Below are 27,671 nucleotides of genomic sequence, written 5' to 3'. Positions count from 1 at the left end.
GGGTATTACCTACAGTCCTTATTAAAAAGAAAAAGTTTCAGTATCTCTCCTCAACATGTTTTTAGGCTTAATCTGTGTCTGAGAAACAAGCCCAGAATGTGTTATTATAGCATTACACCTCCTCCCTCCTCCTCCTCTTCCTCCCTCTTCCTCCCCATCCTCCCTCCTCCCACGCCCGCCAGACTGATCTCTAGAATCTCTGTGGTTTCTAGGGAGATCAATATGGTGTAGTGCACTACTTTAGTCCAGAGCCTTATACCACACCATGTGTGGTTCATGTGGTTCTGGGAAACTGGCCCGGTACAGTATGTATTATTATATATTACACAGCTTGTTCTCTATAATCTCTGTGTGGTTTCTAGTTTTTAAGAAGAAATCTTCTAGGGCGATGGGTTTTTAAGGAGAAATCTTCCAGGGCGATGGGTTTTTAAGGAGAAGTCTTCTAGGGCAATGGGTTTTTAAGGAGAAATCTTCTAGGGCGATGGGTTTTTAAGGAGAAGTCTTCTAGGGCAATGGGTTTTTAAGGATAAATCTTCTAGGGCGCTGGGTTTTTAAGGAGGAATCTTCTAGGGAGATGGGTTTTTAAGGAGAAGTCTTCTGGGACGATGGGTTTTTAAGGAGAAGTCTTCTGGGACGATGGGTGTGTGGATGCTGGGGAAATACCTTTCGTGAGGCCAGGAACTCCATTCCCCTGGCCACCTGGAAACTATAGCAAATCAGATCTTCTATAGTGAGAGGAGTCTTCCATAGGTCTTCCACTGGAGGGAGGGAGGGAGTGAGTGAGGGAGGGAAGGTGGAGGGAGGGGGGGGGTAAGGTGGAGGGAGGGAGGGAGGGAGAGAGAGAGAGGGGGGAGAGAGAGAGAGAGAGAGAGAGGATTTAACTCAGCTATAACTTGTCTTAGTTCTATATTCTTGAGGCTCAGATGGAGCTCTTCAGTCAAAAGGTCAAGACTGAACTTTCAGCACCAAATCCCATTGACATGAAGACATTATTTATGTCAGTCTGAAGTTAGGATTCGGCCAATACAACAATTCACACTACTCACTTTTCTCCACAGCAGGAGAGTGGCTCTTCTGATTGGACTTGCTGGGTGACTGATTCTGGAGGCTGCCAATAGAGGAGGAGGAAGGGGAAGGTGGGAGGCGGGCTCTCGGCTCCACTTGTCCCGCCTCTATCATGCGTCTCACCTGGCTCTGAGTCTTAGGGGAGCGGTCCTGAGGAACACACAGGTACGTCATGTAGGTTACCATCACACATTGACCAGGATCGAGTTCATCATTAAACTTTGTGCCATTTAAAGGTCATTTCCGATCGAGTGGACACATGCAGCGTTCACCACCAATGTGATCTCAGTGAACATGGGACATTGCCTTTAAACCATGCAAAGTGCTATTGGATGGAATCCTGGACTTGGTATATTTCAACAGTCACAGGAAGAGAGCCTGTGAAGAGAGCCTGAATCATGGACTTGGTATATTTCAACAGCCATTGTGTCACAGGAAGAGAGCCTGTGAAGAGAGCCTGAATCCTGGACTTGGTATATTTCAACAGCCATTGTGTGACAGGAAGAGAGCCTGTGAAGAGAGCCTGAATCCTGGACTTAGTATATTTCAACAGCCATTGTGTCACAGGAAGTGTCACAGGAAGAGAGCCTGTGAAGAGAGCCTGAATCCTGGACTTAGTATATTTCAACAGCCATTGTGTCACAGGAAGTGTCACAGGAAGTGTCAAAGGAAGAGAGCCTTTGAGCCACAACCGACTGTTCACAAACCCTGCCATAGTAAACACTCAGCATCACATTCCATTCACCTCTCACATTGTTTTCTCAATTCAACCCAACCATGTGTAAATGTTGTATGTAATTGTCTCCTAGTGTCACCCTGATAAAACAGTTATGTTAAGTAAATCATGTATTCAAGGCCTGATACCCAACAAGGGCACAAATAACAAGAAATCCATAGTGTCAGTAGATTACACTCCATGAGTCAGCAACTAACTAGGTAGGAAGAACTCTCTCTTGGCTCTCAGGTAGTTGGACAGGTTAGGGGTTAGAGATTAGAGTTAGGGATTACCCTGTAAAGTAGGAAGAACTCTCTCTTGGCTCTCAGGTAGTTGGACAGGTTAGGGTTTACCCTGTAAGGTAGGAAGAACTCTCTCTTGGCTCTCAGGTAGTTGGACAGGTTAGGGGTTAGAGATTAGAGTTAGGGATTACCCTGTAAAGTAGGAAGAACTCTCTCTTGGCTCTCAGATAGTTGGACAGGTTAGGGTTTACCCTGTAAGGTAGGAAGAACTCTCTCTTGGCTCTCAGGTAGTTGGAGAGGATAAGAGTTAGAGATTAGGGGTTAGGTTTAAGAGGTTAGAGATAATTTTTATTTATCTGTTATTTTACCAGGTAAATTGACTGAGAACACATTCTCATTTGCAGCAACGACCTGGGGAATAGTTACAGGGGAGAGGAGGGGGATTAATGAGCCAATTGTAAACTGGGGATTATTAGGTGACCATGATGGTTTGAGTGCCAGATTGGGAATTTAGCCAGGACACCGGGGTTAACACCCCTACTCTTACGATAAGTGCCATGGGCTCTTTGATGACCTCAGAGAGTCAGGACACCCGTTTAACGTCCCATCCGAAAGACGGCACCCTACACAGGGCAGTGTCCCCAATCACTGCCCTGGGGAATTGGGATATTTTTTAGACCAGAGGAAAGAGTGCCTCCTACTGGCCCTCCAACACCACTTCCAGCAGCATCTGGTCTCCCATCCAGGAACTGACCAGGACCAACCCTGCTTAGCTTCAGAAGCAAGCCAGCAGCGGTGGTATGCTGCTGGTTAGGGTTAAGGGGTTAGAGATTAGAGGTTAGGGTTAGGTCTTACCCTGTAAAGTACACTTCTTTTTGATACTGTCGCAAAGCTAACTAAAAAGCAGCATTCCCCAAGTGAGGATGGCTTTCACTTCAGCAGTAATAAATTCATGAACTTCTTTGAGGAAAAGATCATGATTATTAGAAAGCAAATTACGGACTCCTCTTTAAATCTGCATATGCCTTCAAAGCTCAGTTGTCCTGAGTCTGCACAACACTGCCAGGACCTAGGATCAAGAGAGACACTCAAGTGTTTTAGTACTATATCTCTTGATACAATGATGAAAATAATCATGGCCTCTAAACCTTCAAGCTGCATACTGGACCCTATTCCAACTAAACTACTGAAAGATCTGCTTCCTGTGCTTGGCCCTCCTATGTTGAACATAATAAACGGCTCTCTATCCACCGGATGTGTACCAAACTCACTAAAAGTGGCAGTAATAAAGCCTCTCTTGAAAAAGCCAAACCTTGACCCAGAAAATATAAAAAACTATCGGCCTATATCGAATCTTCCATTCCTCTCAAAAATGTTAGAAAAGGCTGTTGCGCAGCAACTCACTGCCTTCCTGATGTATACAAAATGCTTCAGTCTGGTTTTAGACCCCATCATAGCACTGAGACTGCACTTGTGAAGGTGGTAAATTACCTTTTAATGGCATCCGACCGAGGCTTTGCACCTTAGTGCTGCTTTTGATACCATCGCTCACCACATTCTTTTGGAGAGATTGGAAACCCAAATTGGTCTACACGGACAAGTTCTGGCCTGGTTTAGATCTTATCTGTCGGAAAGATATCAGTTTGTCTCTGTGAATGGTTTGTCCTCTGACAAATCAACTGTAAATGTCGGTGTTCCTCAAGGTTACGTTTTAGGACCACTATTGTTTTCACTATATATTTTACCTCTTGGGGATGTAATTCGAAAACATAACATTAACTTTCACTGCTATGTGGATGACACACAGCTGTACATTTCAATGAAACATGGCGAAGCCCCAAAATTGCCCTCGCTAGAAGTCTGTGTTTCAGACATAAGGGAGTGGATGGCTGCAAACTTTCTACTTTTAAACTCTTAGACAAAACTTAGACAAAACAGAGATGCTTGTTCTAGGTCCCAAGAAACAAAGAGACCTGTTGAATCTGACAATTAATCTTAATGGTTGTACAGTGGTCTCAAATAAAACTGTGAAGGACCTCGGCGTTACTCTGGACCCTGATCTCTCTTTTGACGAACATATCAAGACTGTTTCAAGGACAGCTTTTAACCATCTACGTAACATTGCATTAATTAGTAACTTTCAGTCCAAAAATGATGCAGAAAAATTCATCCATGCTTTTGTTACTTCTAGGTTAGACTACTGCAATGCTCTACTTTCCAGCTACCCGGATAAAGCACTAAATAAACTTCAGTTAGTGCTAAATATGGCTGCTAGAATCCTGACTAGAACCAATTTTTTTTATCATATTACTCCAGTGCTAGCCTCCCTACTCTGGCTTCCTGTCAAAGCAAGGGCTGATTTCAAGGTTTTACTGCTAACCTACAAAGCATTACATGGGCTTGAGAGACGCAGATTCGGTCTCAACCTTTAAGTCTTTACTGAAGACTCATCTCTTCAGTGGGTCATATGATTGAGTGTAGTCTGGTCCAGGAGTGGGAAGGTGAACGGAAAGGCTCTGGAGCAACGAACCACCCTTGCTGTCTCTGCCTGGCCGGTTCCCCTCTTTCCACTGGGATTCTCTGCCTCTAGCCCAATTAAAGGGGCTGAGTCACTGGCTTACTGGTGCTCTTCAAGCCGTCCCTAGGAGGGGTGCGTCACTTGAGTGGGTTGAGTCACTGATGTGATCTTCCTGTCTGGGTTGCCCCCCCCCTTGGGTGTGCTGTGGCGGAGATCTTTGTGGGCTATACTCGGCCTTGTCTCAGGATGGTTAGTTGGTGGTTGAAGATATTCCTCTAGTGTTGTGGGGGCTGTGCTTTGGCAAAGTGGGTGGGGTTATATCCTTCCTGTTTGGCCCTGTCCGGGGGTATCATCGGATGGGGCCATAGTGTCTCCTGACCCCTCCGGTCTCAGCCTCCAGTATTTATGCTGCAGTAGTTTATGTGTCGGGGGGCTAGGGTCAGTTTGTTATATCTGGAGTACTCCTGTTTTATCCGGTGTGCTGTGTGAATTTAAGTATGCTCTCTATAATTCTCTCTTTCTCTCTTTCTTTCTCTCTCTCGGAGGACCTGAGCCCTAGGACCATGCCTCAGGACTACCTGACATGATGACTCCTTGCTGTCCCCAGTCCACCTGGCCGTGCTGCTACTCCAGTTTCAACTGTTCAGCATTTACTCCTGATGTGCTGACTTGCTGCACCCTCGAGAACTACTGTGATTATTATTATTTGACCATGCTGGTCATTTATGAACATTTGAACATCTTGGCCATGTTCTGTTATAATCTCCACCCGGCACAGCCAGAAGAGGACTGGCCACCCCACATAGCCTGGTTCCTCTCTAGGTTTCTTCCTAGGTTTTGGCCTTTCTAGGGAGTTTTTCCTAGCCACCGTGCTTCTACACCTGCATTGCTTGCTGTTTGGAGTTTTAGGCTGAGTTTCTGTACAGCACTTTGAGATATCAGCTGATGTACGAAGGGCTATATAAATACATTTGATTTGAAGGTAGGAATAACTCTCTTGGCTCTCAGGTAGTTGGACAGGTTAGGGGGTAGGGTTAGGTCTTACCCTGTAAGGTAGGAAGAACTCTCTCTTGGCTCAGGTAGTTAGACAGGTTAGGGGTTAGGGTTAGGTCTTGCCCTGTAAGGTAGGAATAACTCTCTCTTGGCTCTCAGGTAGTTGGACAGGTTAGGGGTTAGAGGTTAGGGGTTAGAGATTAGGGGTTAGGGTTAGGTCTTACCCTGTAAGGTAGGAAGAACTCTCTCTTGGCTCTCAGGTAGTTGGACAGGTTAGGGGTTAGAGGTTAGCTCTTACCCTGTAAGGTAGGAAGAACTCTCTCTTGGCTCTCAGGTAGTTGGACAGGTTCCCATACTTGCAGTACTCCACCACTACCATGAGGGGGGCGCTGGGTTTGGTGCATGCCCCCAGGAGGTTGACCACGTTAAGATGGTTCCCAATGTGGATCAGGATCTTCAGCTCTGACATCAGAGCCTTGTGGTCACTGGCACACGCTCCCTCTGGAACAGAAGACAGGGAGAGACGAGGTCAGGACACACACACACACACACACACACACACACACACACACACACACACACACACACACAGAGGGGCACACACACCTTTCAGCATCTTCACCGCCACAGTGTCCAGGCTGTTGTTCTGGCTGATGCCAAAGATGGAGGCCTCAATGACCTTCCCAAATGCTCCATGACCCAACACCTTCCCTGAGAGAGAGAAAGAGAAAAAGAGAAAAAGGGAGAGAAAAAGACAGACAGACAGACAGACAGACAGACAGACAGACAGACAGACAGAAAAAAAAGAAAGACAGAGAGAGAGAGAGAGCGAAAAAGAAAGACAGAGAGAGAGAGAGAGAGAAAAAGAAAGACAGAGAGAGAGAGAGAAAAAGAAAGACAGAGATTGTAATTGCGAAGACGGTGTGATATAGCTACCACTAATCCTAAAGTCCCTCCGGACAGCAACATCTGCCTATTTAATGAGGAAAATGTAAATGTATACATTAAAAAGTTAGAATGTAATAGGATTGTAATTCCAATGACCACAGGGACAAACAACAGCGTTATCATCCATCAGTCTGGACGGGACCAGACGCTACCCCTCCAGACTGTGTGTGTGTCATCATCATCAGTAGCAGTCTGGGGTCCCATTCAACAGGAACAGAGGAAACCAGAATGTGATGTTCATTAGTTTGGTTGATTATTTTTGCCGACTCATTCCTTCATCCATTCATTCTTCAGTTTGTTTATTCTTTCACTCGTCCATATGCTCCCTCCCTCCCTCCCTCCCTCCCTCCCTCCCTCCCTCCCTCTCTCTACCCCTCAAATATCCCTCCCTCCCTCCCTCCTTCCTCCGTTCTCCCTCCCGCTAGCCCTCCCTCCCTCCATCCTTCCTCCGTTCTCCCTCCCTCCATCCTTCCTCCGTTCTCCCTCCATCCATCCTTCCTCCGTTCTCCCTTCTCCCTCCCTCCATCCTTCCTCCGTTCTCCATCCCTCCATCCTTCCTCCGTTCTCCCTCCCGCTACCCTCCATCCTTCCTCCGTTCTCCCTCCCTCCATCCTTCCTCCGTTCTCCCTCCCGCTACACTCCATCCTTCCTCTGTTCTCCCTCCCTCCCTCCATCCCTCCTCCGTTCTCCCTCCCGCTACCCTCCATCCTTCCTCCGTTCTCCCTCCCTCCCTCCCTCCCTCCCTCCCTCCCTCCCTCCCTCCCTCCATCCTTCCTCCGTTCTCCCTCCCGCTAGCCCTCCCTCCATCCCTCCTCTGTTCTCTCTCCCGCTAACCCTCCCTCCCTCCTCCGTTCTCCTTCCCACTAGCCCTCCCTCCTCCGTTCTTCCTCCCGCTAGCCCTCCCTCCCTCCTCCGTTCTTCCTCCCGCTAGCCCTCCCTCCCTCCTCCGTTCTCCCTCCCGCTACCCTCCCTCCTCCGTTCTCCCTCCCGCTTGCCCTCCCTCCCTCCCTCCCTCCCTCCCTCCCTCCCTTACCTAGTTGTAGTTTGTCCATAGATATCTCCCACTGGGAGGAGTCGTAGGGGAGGTATTCAAACTGCTCACCCAGAGGAACCTCCCCTGGGTCCATTATGATGGACAGATAGCCTGTCTTTATATCTGCTGGGTTCACCTGGAGTGAGAGGCAGAGAGTGAGAGGCAGAGAGTGAGAGGCAGAGAGTGAGAGGCAGAGAGTGAGAGATAGAGAGAGACAGAGAGTGAGAAAGGCTCAGTGAAACATGGACATTGATATTTGGGCCAATAAACAATATCAGATATGAACAGTTGCTCAGCAACGACCCAGTTAGCTAGGAGAGTTAGCTAGGAGAGAGGAAAGCAGACTAGAAATAACATGTACAAATCCATAATGAGTCAATATAGCTTTAGCAAGGTTGATTTACTCTTGGGAGAAAGACTCTGGAAACAGTTGGTGCAACCCTGTGTTTCTGTATCTCTGACATCAAAGCACAGGTATCTGTTAGCGCCTAGACACGCTGACTTTGATGTTTCATTTAGAGACTTGCGGTATTTGAACCTTGACTCCATTCCCCATGTGTCTAAAGAGCTGAGGGAGATTGTAGAGAGGTGAGGTCAGAGTTCACCGTGTCACAGCCATTCTGATTGGAAGAGATACATTATGTCTTAGAACAGAGAGACAAGCATAGGGAGTTCACGGGGCAGTGTGTGTGTGTTCTGACCCGTTTGACGTTGCAGAAGATGAGAATGAGTAGAGCCCAGAAGAACACAGCAATGACACCCGTCCCGATCAGAATCATGATCTCCAAGTTAGCCCTGTCACTAGAACCTGGTGAGATAAACAACAACAACATTAGCCCTGTCACTAGAACCTGGTGAGATAAACAACAACAACATTAGCCCTGTCACTAGAACCTGGTGAGATAAACAACAACAACATTAGCCCTGTCACTAAAACCTGGTGAGTTAAACAACAACAACATTAGCCCTGTCACTAGAACCTGGTGAGATAAACAACAGCAACATTAGCTCTGTCACTGGAGCCTGGTGAGATAAGCAACAACAACATTAGCCCTGTTACTGGAGCCTGGTGAGATAAACAACAACAACATCAGCCCTGTCACTAGAACCTGGTGAGATAAACAACAACAACATCAGCCCTGTCACTGGAACCTGGTGAGATAAACAACAACAACATTAGCCCTGTCACTAGAACATGGGATAAACAACGACAACATTAGCCCTGTCACTAGAACCTGGTGAGTTAAACAACAACAACATTAGCCCTGTCACTAGAACCTGGTGAGATAAACAACAACAACATTAGCTCTGTCACTGGAGCCTGGTGAGATAAGCAACAACAACATTAGCCCTGTTACTGGAGCCTGGTGAGATAAACAACAACAACATCAGCCCTGTCACTAGAACCTGGTGAGATAAACAACAACAACATCAGCCCTGTCACTGGAACCTGGTGAGATAAACAACAACAACATTAGCCCTGTCACTAGAACATGGGATAAACAACGACAACATTAGCCCTGTCACTGGAAGATGGGATAAACAACAACAACATTAGCCTTGTCACTAGAAAATGGGATAAACAACAACATTAGCCCTGTCACTGGAAGATGGGATAAACAACAACAACATTAGCCCTGTCACTGGAAGATGGGATAAACAACAACAACATTAGCCCTGTCACTGGAACCTGGGATAAACAACAACATTAGCCCTGTCACTGGAACCTGAGATAAACAACAACAACATTAGCCCTGTCACTAGAACATGGGATAAACAACAACAACATTAGCCCTGTCACTGGAGCCTGGGATAAACAACAACAACATTAGCCCTGTCACTGGAACCTGGGATAAACAACAACAACATTAGCCCCGTCACTGGAACCTGGGATAAACAACATTAGCCCTGTCACTGGAGCCTGGTGAGATAAACAACCACAACATTAGCCCTGTCACTGGAACATGGGATAAACAACAACAACAACAACAACATCAGCCCTGTCACTGGAACCTGGTGAGATAAACAACAACAACAACAACAACACTAGCCCTGTCACTGGAAAATAGAGGGGAAAACAACAACAACAACACTAGCCCTGTCACTGGAAAATAGAGGGGAAAACAACAACAACATTAGCCCTGTCACTGGAACCTGGGATAAGCAACAACAACATCAGCCCTGTCACTGGAAACTGGGATAAACAACAACAACATCAGCCCTGTCACTGGAAACTGGGATAAACAACAACAGACTGTCTGCTAAATGCAGAATAACAACAACAATATCAAAACAGAAAGTCTGCTGAAGCCTCGATTCCCAAACTGTGTTAATGTGACATTTAAAGGACATTTCTAGCATTTACCTTTACAAGCGTTTCGCTACAACTGGAAAAACATCTGTTAAACACGTGAATCTGACCGATACATGTTGATTTGGTTTGAAAACCATCTCCGCAAACATAAATGTGGAAGCATTGCATTTAAAAGGTTGACGACAGAGTCCTACGGATTGAATCCTGACCTAAACGTGGAGATTCCCAGAAGTTCCCAGAGGCTATGATCCCACTATCAGTCAGTAACGGGGTTTAAAGATACAGACACCCGCAACCAGTTAAATATCACTTTAGTTATTCAATCATGAATCACCAGCTACAATAACCAACAATAACCTGAATCATTAATCACCAGCTACAATAACCAACAATAACCTGAATCATGAATCACCAGCTACAATAACCAACAATAACCTGAATCATGAATCACCAGCTAGCCCATTGAACAATAACCTGAATCATGAATCACCAGCTAGCCCATTGAACAATAACCTGAATCATGAATCACCAGCTAGCCCATTGAACAATAACCTGAATCATGAATCACCAGCTAGCCCATTGAACAATAACCTGAATCATGAATCACCAGCTAGCCCATTGAACAATAACCTGAATCATGAATCACCAGCTAGCCCATTGAACAATAACCTGAATCATGAATCACCAGCTAGCCCATTGAACAATAACCTGAATCATGAATCACCAGCTAGCCCATTGAACAATAACCTGAATCATGAATCACCAGCTAGCCCATTGAAGAATAACCTGAATCATGAATCACCAGCTAGCCCATTGAACAATAACCTGAATCATGAATCACCAGCTAGCCCATTGAACAATAACCTGAATCATGAATCACCAGCTAGCCCATTGAACAATAACCTGAATCATGAATCACCAGCTACAATAACCAACAATAACCTGAATCATGAATCACCAGCTAGCCAATTGAACAATAAACTGAATCATGAATCACCAGCTAGCCCATTGAACAATAACCTGAATCATGAATCACCAGCTAGCCCATTGAACAATAACCTGAATCATGAATCACCAGCTAGCCCATTGAACAATAACCTGAATCATGAATCACCAGCTAGCCCATTGAACAATAACCTGAATCATGAATCACCAGCTAGCCCATTGAACAATAACCTGAATCATGAATCACCAGCTACAATAACCAACAATAACCTGAATCATGAATCACCAGCTAGCCCATTGAACAATAAACTGAATCATGAATCACCAGCTAGCCCATTGAACAATAACCTGAATCATGAATCACCAGCTAGCCCATTGAACAATAACCTGAATCATGAATCACCAGCTAGCCCATTGAACAATAACCTGAATCATGAATCACCAGCTAGCCCATTGAACAATAACCTGAATCATGAATCACCAGCTAGCCCATTGAACAATAACCTGAATCATGAATCACCAGCTAGCCCATTGAACAATAACCTGAATCATGAATCACCAGCTAGCCCATTGAACAATAACCTGAATCATGAATCACCAGCTAGCCCATTGAACAATAACCTGAATCATGAATCACCAGCTAGCCCATTGAACAATAACCTGAATCATGAATCACCAGCTAGCCCATTGAACAATAACCTGAATCATGAATCACCAGCTAGCCCATTGAACAATAACCTGAATCATGAATCACCAGCTAGCCCATTGAACAATAACCTGAATCATGAATCACCAGCTAGCCCATTGAACAATAACCTGAATCATGAATCACCAGCTAGCCCATTGAAGAATAACCTGAATCATGAATCACCAGCTAGCCCATTGAACAATAACCTGAATCATGAATCACCAGCTAGCCCATTGAACAATAACCTGAATCATGAATCACTGCATATGTCTTTTCAATTTCATGAAGCATTTCGCTGGACCCGCTACAACATCTGCTAAACAGTGTATGCGACCAATAAACTTTTATTGAAGATTTTTTGATTTCAATCAATCAATCAAATGTATTTATGAAGCCCTTTTTAAATCAGCCGATGTCACAAAGTGCTGTACAGACAAACAGAAGGAAGCAGAAGGAAGCAGAGAAGAAGAGAAGAGTGGAAAATAGAAGGAAGCAGAAGGAAGCAGAGAAGAAGAGAAGAGAGGAAAATAGAAGGAAGCAGAAGGAAGCAGAGAAGAAGAGAAGAGAGGAAAATAGAAGGAAGCAGAAGGAAGCAGAGAAGAAGAGAAGAGAGGAAAATAGAAGGAAGCTATTGTTGGAGACAGATGAAGGTGTGGACACAGGTGTGTGTGTGTGTGTGTGTGTGTGTCTGAAGGCTGTGTGTGTGTGTGTGTGTCTGAAGGCTGTGTGTGTGTGTGTGTGTGTGTGTGTGTCTGTGTGTGTGTGTGTGTGTTCCTGTCTCACCCAGCACTGTGACGGCAGCGGAGGAGTCTGCGCAGCCCCTCTGATTACAGGCGGTGCAGGTGTAGAGACCGGCGTCCTCTTCTCTGACACGCTGGATACTCAAAGTCCTGTTGGCGTCCTGTAGCTGCAGTCCTACACACACACACACACACAAACACACACACACACACACACACACACACACACACACACACACAGAGCTGTCAATCACTGACACAAACACACACATAGGCATGCGCTTGCGCTCACACACCACTCTGGTAAAACACACACGCGCACACACACACACACACACACACACACACACACACACACACACACATACACACATACACACACACACACACACACGCACCCACCCAACAAGCCTTGCTTGTCTGCTAACCTGACAGCTACTCAGATTGATCCTCCTGTCAGCCCAGCCCCGCCAATCTCCCTCCCTCCCTCCCTCCCTCCCTCCCCTCCCCTCCCTCCCCTCCCCTCCCCTCCCCTCCCCTCCCCTCCCTCCCCTCCCCTCCCCTCCCTCCCTCCCTCCCTCCCCTCCCCTCCCCTCCCTCCCTCCCTCCCTCCCTCCCTCCCTCTCTTTCATCTACCTCTCAATCAATCCATCTCTCATTCTCTCCACATGTCATGTATTTAATGTCTCCAAAGTGATAAGTCCCAGCTGTCTGTAGTCCTGCCAAACTGTCACTCAATCCAACCCCCTCTTGACCTCTAATACCTCAGAGACACACTGTGGAAGCTGATGACTCATGTCTTCAGCAACAGGTGTGTGTGTATACCAGCTGATGTTAGCTTATCCTGTGGGAGATGGCACGGCATATATGGTGTGTGTGTGTGTGTGTGTGTGTGTGTGTGTGTGTGTGTGCATGTCTGCATGTGTCTGTGTGCCTTTGTGTGCATCCCTTTGTGTGTGTGTGTGTGTACCTACCTGACATTTGGTGCAGGGGCTGGTTGTCTTTGAACCAGGAGAGGTGTGGTGAAGGAGTTCCCATTACATCACACTCCATCAGGAGAGACTCACTGACGTTCAATGTTTGATTGGCCGGGTTGTGTCTGTACCAGGGGGCTTCTAGAGCTGGGTGGGGGGGGTAGAGAGAGAGAGAGATTGTGCTCTTTATGGACTCAAATGGGAAATATATACAAGTAAATCAACTTTTCCCCAAGCACAGTATGTCTAAACTCTGGTGTACAAACACCCAGTGCGCCCTAGACCCTCTATCTGAGGACCAACTACCCAGCAACATAATCATACACACAGGCACAAATGACCTGAGAACACAGCAGGAAAGGGTGGCCACAGCACTAAAGGGAGTGATTGAAAAAGCTTCTTCGACTTTCCCCAACTTACAAGTGGTTATCTCCACCCTGCTACCACGATAAGACTCCCACCCTGCTACCACCATATTTTCTAGTAATATTATTTGACTGTGGCGCTATGCTATTTAGCATTGCTGATGACAATTCGGGATGGGTGGTTCAGAGAGCTTAAGTCATACCACATGGATTGAGGTCTGGGCTTTGACCAGGCTATTCCAAGACAATTAAATGTTTCTTCATTCATGTGTTGCTTTAGCAGTATGCGCAGGGTCATTGTCCTGCTGGAAGGTGAACCTCCGTTCCACTCTCAAATCTCTGGAAGACTGAAACAGGTTTCCCTCAAGAATTTCCCTGTAATTAGCGCCATCCATCATTCCTTCAATTCAGAGCAGCTTCCCAGTCCCTGCCGAAGAAAAACATCCCCACAGCATGATGCCACCATCACCATGCTTCAATGTGGGGATAGTGTTCTCGGGGTGATGAGAGGTGTTGGGTTTGCACCAGACATAGCGTTTTCCTTAATGGTCAAAAAGCTACATTTTAGTCTCATCTGACCAGAGTACCTTCTTCCATATGTTTGGGGAGTCTCCCAGGTGCCTTTTGGCGAACACCAAACGTGTTTTCTGATTTTTTTCTTTAAGCAATGGCTTTTTTTAGCCACTTTTCCATAAAACCCAGCTCTGTGGAGTGTACGGCTTAAAGTGGTCCTATGGACAGATACTCCAATCTCCGCTGTGGAGCTTTGCAGCTCCTTCAGGGTTATCTTTGGTCTCTTTGTTGCCTCTTTGATTAATTCCCTCCTTGCCTGGTCTGTGAGTTTTGGTGGGCGGCCCTCTCTTGGCAGGTTTGTTGTGGTGCCATATTCTTTCCATTTTTTAATAATGTATTCAATGGTGCTCCGTGGGATGTTCAAAGTTTCTGATATTTTTTTCATAACCCAACCCTGAACTTCTTCACAACTTTGTCCCTGACCTGTTTGGAGAGCTCCTTGCACTTCATGGTGCCACTTGCTTGGTGGTGCCCCTTGCTTAGTGATGTTGCAGACTCTGGGGCCTTTCAGAACAGGTGAATATACTGAGATCATGTGACACTTAGATTACACACAGGTGGAGGTGGTGAATACACATACCACTTTTCAGTTATCTTTTGTTGTTGAACTTCTGGAGAGAGTTTGCTGCACTGAAAGTAAAGGGGCTGAATAATTTTGCACGCCCAATTTTTCAGTTTTTGATTTGTTAAAAAAGTTTGAAATATCCAATAAATGTCGTTCCACTTCATGATTGTGTCCCACTTGTTGTTGATTCTTCACAAAAAAATACAGTTTTGTATCTTTATGTTTGAAGCCTGAAATGTGGCAAAAGGTCGCAAAGTTCAAGGGGGCCGAATACTTTCGCAAGGCACTGTAAATTAGTTCTAGAACCCATTGCCCTTTATGGTTGTTAGGTCTGGGGTCCGCTCACCAACCAAGACTTTACAAAATGGGACAAACACCAAATTGAGACAGCATGCAGAATCCAACAAAAATTTTCTAAAACACCAAATAATGCATGCAGAGCAGAATTAGGCCGGATACCAACTAATTATCAAAATCCAGAAAAGAGACGTTAAATTCTACAACCACCTAAAAGGAAGCGATTCCCAAACCTTCCATTACAAAGCCATCACCTACAGAGAGATGAACCTGGAGAAGAGTCCCCTAAGCAAGCTGGTCCTGGGGCTCTGTTCACAAACACAAACACACCCTACAGAGCCCCAGGACAACAGCACAATTAGACCCAACCAAATCATGAGACAACAAAAAGATAATTACTTGACACATTGGAAAGAATTAACAAAAAAACAGAGCAAACTAGAAGGCTATTTGGCGCTAAACAGAGAGTACACAGTGGCAGAATACCTGACCACTGTGACTGACCCAAACTTAAGGAAAGCTTTGACTATGTACAGACTCAGTGAGCATAGCCTTGGTATTGAGAAAGGCCGCCGTAGGCAGACATGGCTCTCAAGAGAAGACAGGCTATGTGCTCACTGCCCACAAAATGAGGTGGAAACTGAGCTGCACTTCCTAACCTCCTGTCCAACACATGACCATATTAGAGAAACATATTTCCCTCAGATTACACAGATCCACAAAGAATTTGAAAACAAACCCAATTTTGATAAACTCCCATATCTACTGGGTGAAATACCACAGTGTGCCGTCACAGCAGCAAGATTTGTGACCTGTTGCCACAAGAAAAGGGCAACCAGTGAAGAACAAACACCATTGTAAATACAACCCATATTTATGCTTATTTATTTTCCCTTTTGTACTTTAACCATTTGTACATCATTACAACACTTTATATAGACATAATATGACATTTGTAATGTCTTTATTCTTTTGAAACTTCTGTGAGTGTAATGTTTACTGATCATTTTTATTGTTTATTTCACTTTTGTTTATTATCTACTTCACTTGCTTGGGCAATGTTAATGTATGTTTCCCAAGCCAATAAAGCCCCTTAGAGAAAGAAATACAGGAAATGGGGGCAGGAAATGGAGAATTCCGTGTGACTGAGGTTAAAGGGTCAGGACTTGACATGAATGAAGCATTAGTGTGTTAATGACTGGGCCTATCATCTGAGGGACTAGTGTGTTAATGACTGGGCCTATCCTCTGAGGGACTAGTGTGTTAATGACTGGGCCTATCCTCTGAGGGACTAGTGTGTTAATGACTGGGCCTATCCTCTGAGGGACTAGTGTGTTAATGACTGGGCCTATCCTCTGAGGGACTAGTGTGTTAATGACTGGGCCTATCCTCTGAGGGACTAGTGTGTTAATGACTGGGCCTATCCTCTGAGGGACTAGTGTGTTAATGACTGGGCCTATCCTCTGAGGGACTAGTGTGTTAATGACTGGGCCTATCCTCTGAGGGACTAGTGTGTTAATGACTGGGCCTATCCTCTGAGGGACTAGTGTGTTAATGACTGGGCCTATCCTCTGAGGGACTAGTGTGTTAATGACTGGGCCTATCCTCTGAGGGACTAGTGTGTTAATGACTGGGCCTATCCTCTGAGGGACTAGTGTGTTTAAACCCTTCCTCTGAGGACTAGTGTGTTAATGACTGGGCCTATCCTCTGAGGGACTAGTGTGTTAATGACTGGGCCTATCCTCTGAGGGACTAGTGTGTTAATGACTGGGCCTATCCTCTGAGGGACTAGTGTGTTAATGACTGGGCCTATCCTCTGAGGGACTAGTGTGTTAATGACTGGGCCTATCCTCTGAGGGACGAGTGTGTTTAAACCCTTCCTCTGAGGACTAGTGTGTTAATGACTGGGCCTATCCTCTGAGGACTAGTGTGTTAATGACTGGGCCTATCCTCTGAGGACTAGTGTGTTAATGACTGGGCCTATCCTCTGAGGGACTAGTGTGTTAATGACTGGGCCTATCCTCTGAGGGACTAGTGTGTTTAAACCCTTCCTCTGAGGGACTAGTGTGTGTTTAAACTCTTCCTCTGAGGGACTAGTGTGTGTTTAAACCCTTCCTTTGAGGGACTAGTGTGTGTTTAAACCCTTCCTCTGAGGGACTAGTGTGTTTAAACCCTTCCTCTGAGGGACTAGTGTGTTTAAACCCTTCCTCTGAGGGACTAGTGTGTGTTTAAACCCTTCCTCTGAGGGACTAGTGTGTGTTTAAAACCTTCCCCTGAGGGACTAGTGTGTTTATAACCCCCTCCTCTGAGGGACTAGTGTGTGTTTAAACCCTTCCTCTGAGGGACTAGTGTGTTTAAACCCTTCCTCTGAGGGACTAGTGTGTTTAAACCCTTCCTCTGAGGGACTAGTGTGTGTTTAAACCCTTCCTCTGAGGGACTAGTGTGTTTAAACCCTTCCTCTGAGGGACTAGTGTGTTTAAACCCTTCCTCTGAGGGACTAGTGTGTGTTTAAACCCTTCCTCTGAGGGACTAGTGTGTTTAAAACCTTCCTCTGAGGGACTAGTGTGTGTTTAAACCCTTCCTCTGAGGGACTAGTGTGTTTAAAACCTTCCTCTGAGGGACTAGTGTGTGTTTAAACCCTTCCTCTGAGGGACTGGTGTGTGTTTAAACTCTTCCTCTGAGGGACTAGTGTGTGTTTAAACCCTTCCTTTGAGGGACTAGTGTGTGTTTAAACCCTTCCTCTGAGGGACTAGTGTGTTTAAACCCTTCCTCTGAGGGACTAGTGTGTGTTTAAACCCTTCCCCTGAGGGACTAGTGTGTGTTTAAACCCTTCCTCTGAGGGACTAGTGTGTGTTTAAAACCTTCCCCTGAGGGACTAGTGTGTGTTTAAACCCTTCCTCTGAGGGACTAGTGTGTTTAAACCCTTCCTCTGAGGGACTAGTGTGTGTTTAAACCCTTCCTCTGAGGGACTAGTGTGTTTAAACCCTTCCTCTGAGGGACTAGTGTGTGTTTAAACCCTTCCTCTGAGGGACTAGTGTGTGTTTAAAACCTTCCCCTGAGGGACTAGTGTGTTTATAACCCCCTCCTCTGAGGGACTAGTGTGTGTTTAAACCCTTCCTCTGAGGGACTAGTGTGTTTAAACCCTTCCTCTGAGGGACTAGTGTGTGTTTAAACTCTTCCTCTGAGGGACTAGTGTGTGTTTAAACCCTTCCTTTGAGGGACTAGTGTGTGTTTAAACCCTTCCTCTGAGGGACTAGTGTGTTTAAACCCTTCCTCTGAGGGACTAGTGTGTGTTTAAACCCTTCCCCTGAGGGACTAGTGTGTGTTTAAACCCTTCCTCTGAGGGACTAGTGTGTGTTTAAAACCTTCCCCTGAGGGACTAGTGTGTGTTTAAACCCTTCCTCTGAGGGACTAGTGTGTTTAAACCCTTCCTCTGAGGGACTAGTGTGTGTTTAAACCCTTCCTCTGAGGGACTAGTGTGTTTAAACCCTTCCTCTGAGGGACTAGTGTGTGTTTAAACCCTTCCTCTGAGGGACTAGTGTGTGTTTAAAACCTTCCCCTGAGGGACTAGTGTGTTTATAACCCCCTCCTCCGAGGGACTAGTGTGTGTTTAAACCCTTCCTCTGAGGGACTAGTGTGTTTAAACCCTTCCTCTGAGGGACTAGTGTGTGTTTAAACCCTTCCTCTGAGGGACTAGTGTGTGTTTAAACCCTTCCTCTGAGGGACTAGTGTGTTTATAACCCCCTCCTCTGAGGGACTAGTGTGTGTTTAAACCCTTCCTCTGAGGGACTAGTGTGTGTTTAAACCCTTCCTCTGAGGGACTAGTGTGTGTTTAAACCCTTCCTCTGAGGGACTAGTGTGTTTAAACCCTTCCTCTGAGGGACTAGTGTGTGTTTAAACCCTTCCTCTGAGGGACTAGTGTGTTTAAACCCTTCCTCTGAGGGACTAGTGTGTGTTTAAACCCTTCCTCTGAGGGACTAGTGTGTGCTTAAACCCTTCCTCTGAGGGACTAGTGTGTTTAAACCCTTCATCTGAGGGACTAGTGTGTTTAAACCCTTCCTCTGAGGGACTAGTGTATTTAAACCCTTCCTCTGAGGGACTAGTGTGTGTTTAAACCCTTCCTCTGAGGGACTAGTGTGTTTAAACCCTTCCTCTGAGGGACTAGTGTGTGTTTAAACCCTTCCTCTGAGGGACTAGTGTGTGTTTAAACCCTTCCTCTGAGGGACTAGTGTGTGTTTAAACCCTTCCCCTGAGGGACTAGTGTGTGTTTAAACCCTTCCTCTGAGGGACTAGTGTGTGTTTAAAACCTTCCCCTGAGGGACTAGTGTGTGTTTAAACCCTTCCTCTGAGGGACTAGTGTGTTTAAACCCTTCCTCTGAGGGACTAGTGTGTGTTTAAACCCTTCCTCTGAGGGACTAGTGTGTTTAAACCCTTCCTCTGAGGGACTAGTGTGTGTTTAAACCCTTCCTCTGAGGGACTAGTGTGTGTTTAAAACCTTCCCCTGAGGGACTAGTGTGTTTATAACCCCCTCCTCCGAGGGACTAGTGTGTGTTTAAACCCTTCCTCTGAGGGACTAGTGTGTTTAAACCCTTCCTCTGAGGGACTAGTGTGTGTTTAAACCCTTCCTCTGAGGGACTAGTGTGTGTTTAAACCCTTCCTCTGAGGGACTAGTGTGTTTATAACCCCCTCCTCTGAGGGACTAGTGTGTGTTTAAACCCTTCCTCTGAGGGACTAGTGTGTGTTTAAACCCTTCCTCTGAGGGACTAGTGTGTGTTTAAACCCTTCCTCTGAGGGCCTAGTGTGTGTTTAAACCCTTCCTCTGAGGGACTAGTGTGTGTTTAAACCCTTCCTCTGAGGGACTAGTGTGTGCTTAAACCCTTCCTCTGAGGGACTAGTGTGTTTAAACCCTTCATCTGAGGGACTAGTGTGTGTTTAAACCCTTCCTCTGAGGGACTAGTGTGTTTAAACCCTTCCTCTGAGGGACTAGTGTGTTTAAACCCTTCCTCTGAGGGACTAGTGTGTGTTTAAACCCTTCCTCTGAGGGACTAGTGTGTTTAAACCCTTCCTCTGAGGGACTAGTGTGTGTTTAAACTCTTCCTCTGAGGGACTAGTGTGTGTTTAAACTCTTCCTCTGAGGGACTAGTGTGTGTTTAAACCCTTCCTCTGAGGGACTAGTGTGTGCTTAAACCCTTCCTCTGAGGGACTAGTGTGTTTAAACCCTTCATCTGAGGGACTAGTGTGTTTAAACCCTTCCTCTGAGGGACTAGTGTGTTTAAACCCTTCCTCTGAGGGACTAGTGTGTGTTTAAACCCTTCCTCTGAGGGACTAGTGTGTGTTTAAACCCTTCCTCTGAGGGACTAGTGTGTGTTTAAAACCTTCCCCTGAGGGACTAGTGTGTGTTTAAACCCTTCCTCTGAGGGACTAGTGTGTTTAAACCCTTCCTCTGAGGGACTAGTGTGTGTTTAAACCCTTCCTCTGAGGGACTAGTGTGTTTAAACCCTTCCTCTGAGGGACTAGTGTGTGTTTAAATCCTTCCTCTGAGGGACTAGTGTGTGTTTAAAACCTTCCCCTGAGGGACTAGTGTGTTTATAACCCCCTCCTCCGAGGGACTAGTGTGTGTTTAAACCCTTCCTCTGAGGGACTAGTGTGTTTATAACCCCCTCCTCTGAGGGACTAGTGTGTGTTTAAACCCTTCCTCTGAGGGACTAGTGTGTGTTTAAACCCTTCCTCTGAGGGACTAGTGTGTGTTTAAACCCTTCCTCTGAGGGACTAGTGTGTGTTTAAACCCTTCCTCTGAGGGAGGGACTAGTGTGTGTTTAAAACCTTCCCCTGAGGGACTAGTGTGTGTTTAAACCCTTCCTCTGAGGGACTAGTGTGTTTAAACCCTTCCTCTGAGGGACTAGTGTGTGTTTAAACCCTTCCTCTGAGGGACTAGTGTGTTTAAACCCTTCCTCTGAGGGACTAGTGTGTGTTTAAACCCTTCCTCTGAGGGACTAGTGTGTGTTTAAAACCTTCCCCTGAGGGACTAGTGTGTTTATAACCCCCTCCTCCGAGGGACTAGTGTGTGTTTAAACCCTTCCTCTGAGGGACTAGTGTGTTTATAACCCCCTCCTCTGAGGGACTAGTGTGTGTTTAAACCCTTCCTCTGAGGGACTAGTGTGTGTTTAAACCCTTCCTCTGAGGGACTAGTGTGTTTAAACCCTTCCTCTGAGGGACTAGTGTGTGTTTAAACTCTTCCTCTGAGGGACTAGTGTGTGTTTAAACTCTTCCTCTGAGGGACTAGTGTGTGTTTAAACCCTTCCTCTGAGGGACTAGTGTGTGCTTAAACCCTTCCTCTGAGGGACTAGTGTGTTTAAACCCTTCATCTGAGGGACTAGTGTGTTTAAACCCTTCCTCTGAGGGACTAGTGTGTTTAAACCCTTCCTCTGAGGGACTAGTGTGTGTTTAAACCCTTCCTCTGAGGGACTAGTGTGTGTTTAAACCCTTCCTCTGAGGGACTAGTGTGTGTTTAAAACCTTCCCCTGAGGGACTAGTGTGTGTTTAAACCCTTCCTCTGAGGGACTAGTGTGTTTAAACCCTTCCTCTGAGGGACTAGTGTGTGTTTAAACCCTTCCTCTGAGGGACTAGTGTGTTTAAACCCTTCCTCTGAGGGACTAGTGTGTGTTTAAATCCTTCCTCTGAGGGACTAGTGTGTGTTTAAAACCTTCCCCTGAGGGACTAGTGTGTTTATAACCCCCTCCTCCGAGGGACTAGTGTGTGTTTAAACCCTTCCTCTGAGGGACTAGTGTGTTTATAACCCCCTCCTCTGAGGGACTAGTGTGTGTTTAAACCCTTCCTCTGAGGGACTAGTGTGTGTTTAAACCCTTCCTCTGAGGGACTAGTGTGTGTTTAAACCCTTCCTCTGAGGGACTAGTGTGTGTTTAAACCCTTCCTCTGAGGGAGGGACTAGTGTGTGTTTAAAACCTTCCCCTGAGGGACTAGTGTGTGTTTAAACCCTTCCTCTGAGGGACTAGTGTGTTTAAACCCTTCCTCTGAGGGACTAGTGTGTGTTTAAACCCTTCCTCTGAGGGACTAGTGTGTTTAAACCCTTCCTCTGAGGGACTAGTGTGTGTTTAAACCCTTCCTCTGAGGGACTAGTGTGTGTTTAAAACCTTCCCCTGAGGGACTAGTGTGTTTATAACCCCCTCCTCCGAGGGACTAGTGTGTGTTTAAACCCTTCCTCTGAGGGACTAGTGTGTTTATAACCCCCTCCTCTGAGGGACTAGTGTGTGTTTAAACCCTTCCTCTGAGGGACTAGTGTGTGTTTAAACCCTTCCTCTGAGGGACTAGTGTGTTTAAACCCTTCCTCTGAGGGACTAGTGTGTGTTTAAACTCTTCCTCTGAGGGACTAGTGTGTGTTTAAACTCTTCCTCTGAGGGACTAGTGTGTGTTTAAACCCTTCCTCTGAGGGACTAGTGTGTGCTTAAACCCTTCCTCTGAGGGACTAGTGTGTTTAAACCCTTCATCTGAGGGACTAGTGTGTTTAAACCCTTCCTCTGAGGGACTAGTGTGTTTAAACCCTTCCTCTGAGGGACTAGTGTGTGTTTAAACCCTTCCTCTGAGGGACTAGTGTGTGTAGGGTTTAAACACACTGTTTGGTTCCGTGTGTGTGTGTGTCTCTCCCTCTCACCTTGAACCGATATGTATTTGCGTAGACAGTGTTTCTCTCGGCTCCTCCTATTCTGAACCTCACAGACATAGTTCCCTTCATCCTGTAGCGTGATGCTAGCTATAGTCATCTCCAGGACCCAGCTGTTAGACTGCTCCTGGTAGGTCAGTTGTCCATCCAGGCGGTCAGCGTACAGGTGGACACTACGACAGTCCAGCTCCAGGGGTTTACCACGCTCATCCTGCAGCGCCTGGAGGGAGGGAGGGAGGGAGGGAGGGAGGGAGGGAGGGAGAGCAGAGCAGAGCAGAGCAGAGGTCACGATCAGATGAGCTCCTGCATTTTTCAGCATTTTCTTTAAAAAAAGATAGATTTAGAGTCAGATAAACTTAGATTTTTTGTCAAGAACACATACAGGATGCTACCCTCTACAACATAACCCCCACTTCAAATCAAAACTTAAAACCTACAACCTGATTTTGGACGGAATTACGGAATCACCTGGAAGGCTCACAACTACCAAGATTTATTACTCTATACAGCAAATTCTCTAGAAAACAACAGAAACCTGAAAACACCATCCAACCTGGAACTGAGTGAGTAATGTTTAGTCTGAAACTGTATTCTATTTCCAAAAGCCAAGAAGAAAAATACACAACATTACTTTATAAGGACTGAATGCTAACATAATTCTGCCAAGCTTGATACAGCTTCAACTAGCACTGACGTGTCAAGTGAGAGGTGTCAAAGCCCATTAGCCCAACAATGGCAGGAGAGTCACACAGTCTACCCCAACCAAATGGAGAGGCCTTAGAAGCTCCCTCCCGCTGTTCAGAGGTAATTAAAATACAGTACCCTTTGCATGTAAAGAATGATAAGGCAAGAAAAGATTACAAAATGAAGCTCCTTATGGAAAATCAAGAGACACTTTTTGCTGACTATTACAAAAATGGGAACATCAGCAACCTTATCTTCCACACAAACCATCCTCTGGCATGGCAGGGTGCTATATTAGCACACTAACCCTTTGTTAAGAGAGGGGGTGTTAACGAGGGGTGGAAACTCATGATACCTGACAGCGAGGACTCTGAGTCAGCTAATATAAATATCTATAAGTCCAGAACAGTAATGGTACAGGGTAACCCCAAACAGTTTCAGCTGGACTTTCACCAAATTAAAGAATCAGCCCAGCAGGAGAAGCTCTCCCTTGATAAAGATACCCCCACCCCGAGCGGGTCAGACCAGACCTCTTCTTTATGTAACCCCACAGACGAGCAACCCCCAGCGGACAGTCAACCTCCCAGCACAGGTTACTACTCCCTCATTGAAATGAAGGATGAATTCACCCAGCTGGAGGTAAGGCAGGTGGAGCTGGAACAGCAGGTGATTACACTTCCGTCAGCACAGACCCAGACAACAGTCCAGCACAACAACACCCCCTTAACCAGACCAGGAGTGCTGGAGGTGGAGAGAGACATATCTGCACTCTGGACAGTGGTGAGACAACATCAACAGGAGAAAGAGCAGCAGCAGGAGATGAACAGAGCACTAGAGGAGAGGATCAGACTGCTGGAGGAGAGGTTGAGGGGGACGGCGTGTGACAGAGAACAACCCACTAGAGAGATAGCCACCCCCACAGAAAAGCCAGCAGAATAGCCCACCTCAGCACCCGACAAAAGTTTCGACTAGATCTTCTGCACAGATTCTGACAGACCTGGGCCCTGACAGTAAATCTCAGTAAGACCAAAATTCAACATACCAATTAGGATTTGGCTAAAAATACTTGAATCAATCATAGAACCCATTGCCCTTCATGGTTGTGAGCTATGGGTTCTTCTCACCAACCAAGACTTCACAAAATGGGACAAACACCAAATTGAGACTCTGCATGCAGAATTCTGCAAAAATATCCTCCGTGTACAACGTAGAACACCAAATAATGCATGCAGAGCAGATGTTGGCCGATTCCCACTAATTATCAAAATCCAGAAAAGAGACGTTAAATTCTACAACCATCTAAAAGGAAGCGATTCCCAAACCTTCCATAACAAAGCCATCACCTACAGAGAGATGAACCTGGAGAAGAGTCCCCTAAGCAAGCTGGTCCTGGTGCTCTGTTCTCAAACACAAACACACCCCACAGAGCCTCAGGACAGCAACACAATTAGACCCAACCAAATCATGAGAAAACAAAAAGATAATTACTTGACACATTGGAAAGAATTAACAAAAAAACAGAGCAAACTAGAAGGCTATTTGGCGCTAAACAGAGAGTACACAGTGGCAGAATACCTGACCACTGTGACTGACCCAAACTTAAGGAAAGCTTTGACTATGTACAGACTCAGTGAGCATAGCCTTGGTATTGAGAAAGGCCGCCGTAGGCAGACATGGCTCTCAAGAGAAGACAGGCTATGTGCTCACTGCCCACAAAATAACCATTTGTACATTGTTAAAACACTGTATATATATAATATGACATTTGTAATGTCTTTATTGTTTTGAAATTTCTGTATGTGTAATGTTTACTGTTAATTTGTATTGTTTATAGAGAGAGAGAGAGAGAGAGAGAGAGAGAGAGAGAGAGAGAGAGAGAGAGAGAGAGAGAGAGAGAGAGAGAGAGAGAGAGAGAGAGAGAGAGAGAGAGAGAGAGAGAGAGAGAGAGAGAGAGAGAGAGAGAGAGAGAGAGAGAGAGAGAGAGAGAGAGAGAGAGAGAGAGAGAGAGTCCTAGTCCTAGTCCTAGTCCTGTCTGGACCAATTAAACAGTTACCTGCGGGTCCAGTCTGTACCAGGTGAGCTGTTACCTGCGGGTTCAGTCTGTACCAGGTGAGCTGTTACCTGTGGGTCCAGTCTGTACCATGTGAGCTGTTACCTGCGGGTTCAGTCTGTACCAGGTGAGCTGTTACCTGCGGGTCCAGTCTGTACCAGGTGAGCTGTTCGTAGGTGTAGTTGTCAGCGATGCAGCTTAGCGACACCTCCTCCTGCTCCAGAGGTTCCTCAGACGGACCCAGCTCTACACTGAACCCTTCTGGGATAGCTGGAGGAGGGAGGGAGGGGATTAGGAAAGTTAGAGAGATTTTTTTGCTATGATTTTGAGGGCTCTATGGTTCAATGGTTCAAAATGTTGTTTTTAAACTACTACACAAACTACTAGTACTACTATTACAAAACGGCAGATCTACTTATTAATGTATATAGAGTATAATGCATATTACTGTACAGTACTTATTAATCTATATACAGTATAATGCATAGTACTGTACAGTACTTATTAATCTATATACAGTATAATGCATATTACTGTACAGTACTTCTTAATCTATATACAGTATAATGCATATTACTGTACAGTACTTATTCATGTATATACAGTTTAATGGATAGTACTGTATAGTTCTTATTAATGTATATATAGTATAGTGCATATTACTGTACAGTACTTATTCATGTATATACAGTATAGTGCATATTACTGTTCAGTACTTATTCATGTATATACAGTATAGTGCATATTACTGTTCAGTACTTATTCATGTATATACAGTATAGTGCATATTACTGTAAAGTACTTATTAATGTATATACAGTATAGTGCACATTACTGTACAGGACTTATTAATGTATATACAGTATAATGTATATTACTGTATAGTTCTTATTAATTTATATACAGTATAGTGCATATTACTGTACAGTACTTATTAATGTATATACAGTATAGTGCATATTACTGTTCAGTACTTATTCATGTATATACAGTATAGTGCATATTACTGTACAGTACTTATTAATGTATATACGGTATAATGCATATTACTGTACAGTACTTATTAATGTATATACGGTATAATGCATAGTACTGTACAGTACTTATTCATGTATATAAGGTATAGTGCATAGTACTGTACAGGACTTATTAATGTATATACAGTACAGTGCATATTACTGTGCAGTACTTTGTATGCTAAACCAAGAGAAGGAAATACGTTGAAATACTCACTGGTCACATAGAAGTATATCAGCTTCTGGTCTTTACCCACTGTGTTGTTAGCAGTACATTTATACATGACTGATACACTGGCGTTCTGGATCACCAGTCTGCTGACTATCTAGAGAGGAGAGGAGGGGGGGAGGGAGAGTAGAGAAGAAGGAGGGAGGGAGGAGAGGAGAGGAGAGGGAGGAGAGGGGAGGGGGGAGGAGAGGGGAGGGAGGGGGAGAGGAGAGAGGAGAGGAGAGGGAGGGAGAGGAGAGAGAGAGGAGAGGGAGGGAAGAAGGAGAGGGGAGGAGAGGTGAGAGGAGAGAGAGGGAAGGGGAGGGGAGGAGAGGAGTGGAGAAGGGAGGGGGAGAGGAGAGGAGATGGAGAGGAGATGGAGAGGAGAGGGAGAGGAGAGGGAGGGAAGGGGAGGAGAGGTGAGGAGAGGAGAGGAGAAGGGAGGGGGAGAGGAGAGGAGATGGAGAGGAGATGGAGAGGAGAGGGAGGGAAGGGGAGGGGAGGGGAGGAGAGGTGAGGAGAGGAGAAGGGAGGGGGAGAGGAGAGGAGATGGAGAGGAGATGGAGAGGAGAGGGAGGGAAGGGGAGGGGAGGGGAGGAGAGGTGAGGAGAGGAGAAGGGAGGGGGAGAGGAGAGGAGATGGAGAGGGGAGGGAGAGGAGAGGGAGGGAAGGGGAGATGAGGAGAATATAAACATTAAAAAAGACAGGTGTTCTGCATCACCAGCCTGCTGACTATCTAGAGGAAGACAGGTTTCAATACAAACATGGTTTTCATACTAAATAAATGTACTATTACATTGAAAGTGCTGAACAGGAAAGGAAGAAGCTTCTAATGTTTTATCATGTGTTGACGTGTTTTTTACTAGACAACTGACTGGGACTTTGACCCCTAGCCTGGAATCCACACTCAATCCACTAGTATCTACTCTGACTCTGGTTGTCCTGGGTGTCCTGGCTGTCCTGGTTGTCCTGGTTGTTTCCATGCTACTCTGACTCTGGTTGTCCTGGTTGTTTCCATGCTACTCTGACTCTGGTTGTCCTGGTTGTCCTGGTTGTTTCC

At 45.7% G+C, this 27,671-nt stretch overlaps 1 protein-coding gene across 2 annotated transcripts in view; it reads right to left on the bottom strand.

Annotated features, from left to right (window-relative positions):
- The window catches only part of LOC110487799 (vascular endothelial growth factor receptor 3), a 220,239-nt gene that overhangs the window by 43,818 nt on the left and 148,750 nt on the right, over positions 1-27,671 (bottom strand). For both annotated transcript variants that reach the window (XM_090198927.1, XM_090198929.1), the window contains exons 12-22: positions 26,621-26,729; positions 25,527-25,657; positions 22,645-22,873; positions 13,176-13,322; positions 12,245-12,376; positions 8,216-8,322; positions 7,515-7,650; positions 6,140-6,244; positions 5,832-6,034; positions 1,047-1,215; positions 664-758 (exon numbers count right to left, since the gene is read on the bottom strand). In XM_090198927.1, the coding sequence (XP_090055053.1) occupies positions 664-758; positions 1,047-1,215; positions 5,832-6,034; positions 6,140-6,244; positions 7,515-7,650; positions 8,216-8,322; positions 12,245-12,376; positions 13,176-13,322; positions 22,645-22,873; positions 25,527-25,657; positions 26,621-26,729 (1,563 nt within the window). The remainder of the gene's footprint in view (positions 1-663; positions 759-1,046; positions 1,216-5,831; positions 6,035-6,139; positions 6,245-7,514; positions 7,651-8,215; positions 8,323-12,244; positions 12,377-13,175; positions 13,323-22,644; positions 22,874-25,526; positions 25,658-26,620; positions 26,730-27,671) is intronic.

Source organism: Oncorhynchus mykiss, chromosome 14, assembly GCF_057628025.1.
Source record: "Oncorhynchus mykiss isolate SJ-2025 chromosome 14, ASM5762802v1, whole genome shotgun sequence".
Taxonomy (NCBI): domain Eukaryota; kingdom Metazoa; phylum Chordata; class Actinopteri; order Salmoniformes; family Salmonidae; genus Oncorhynchus; species Oncorhynchus mykiss.
The sequence above is the reverse complement of the archived record's forward strand: the minus strand, read 5'-3'. Positions and strand labels throughout refer to the sequence as shown.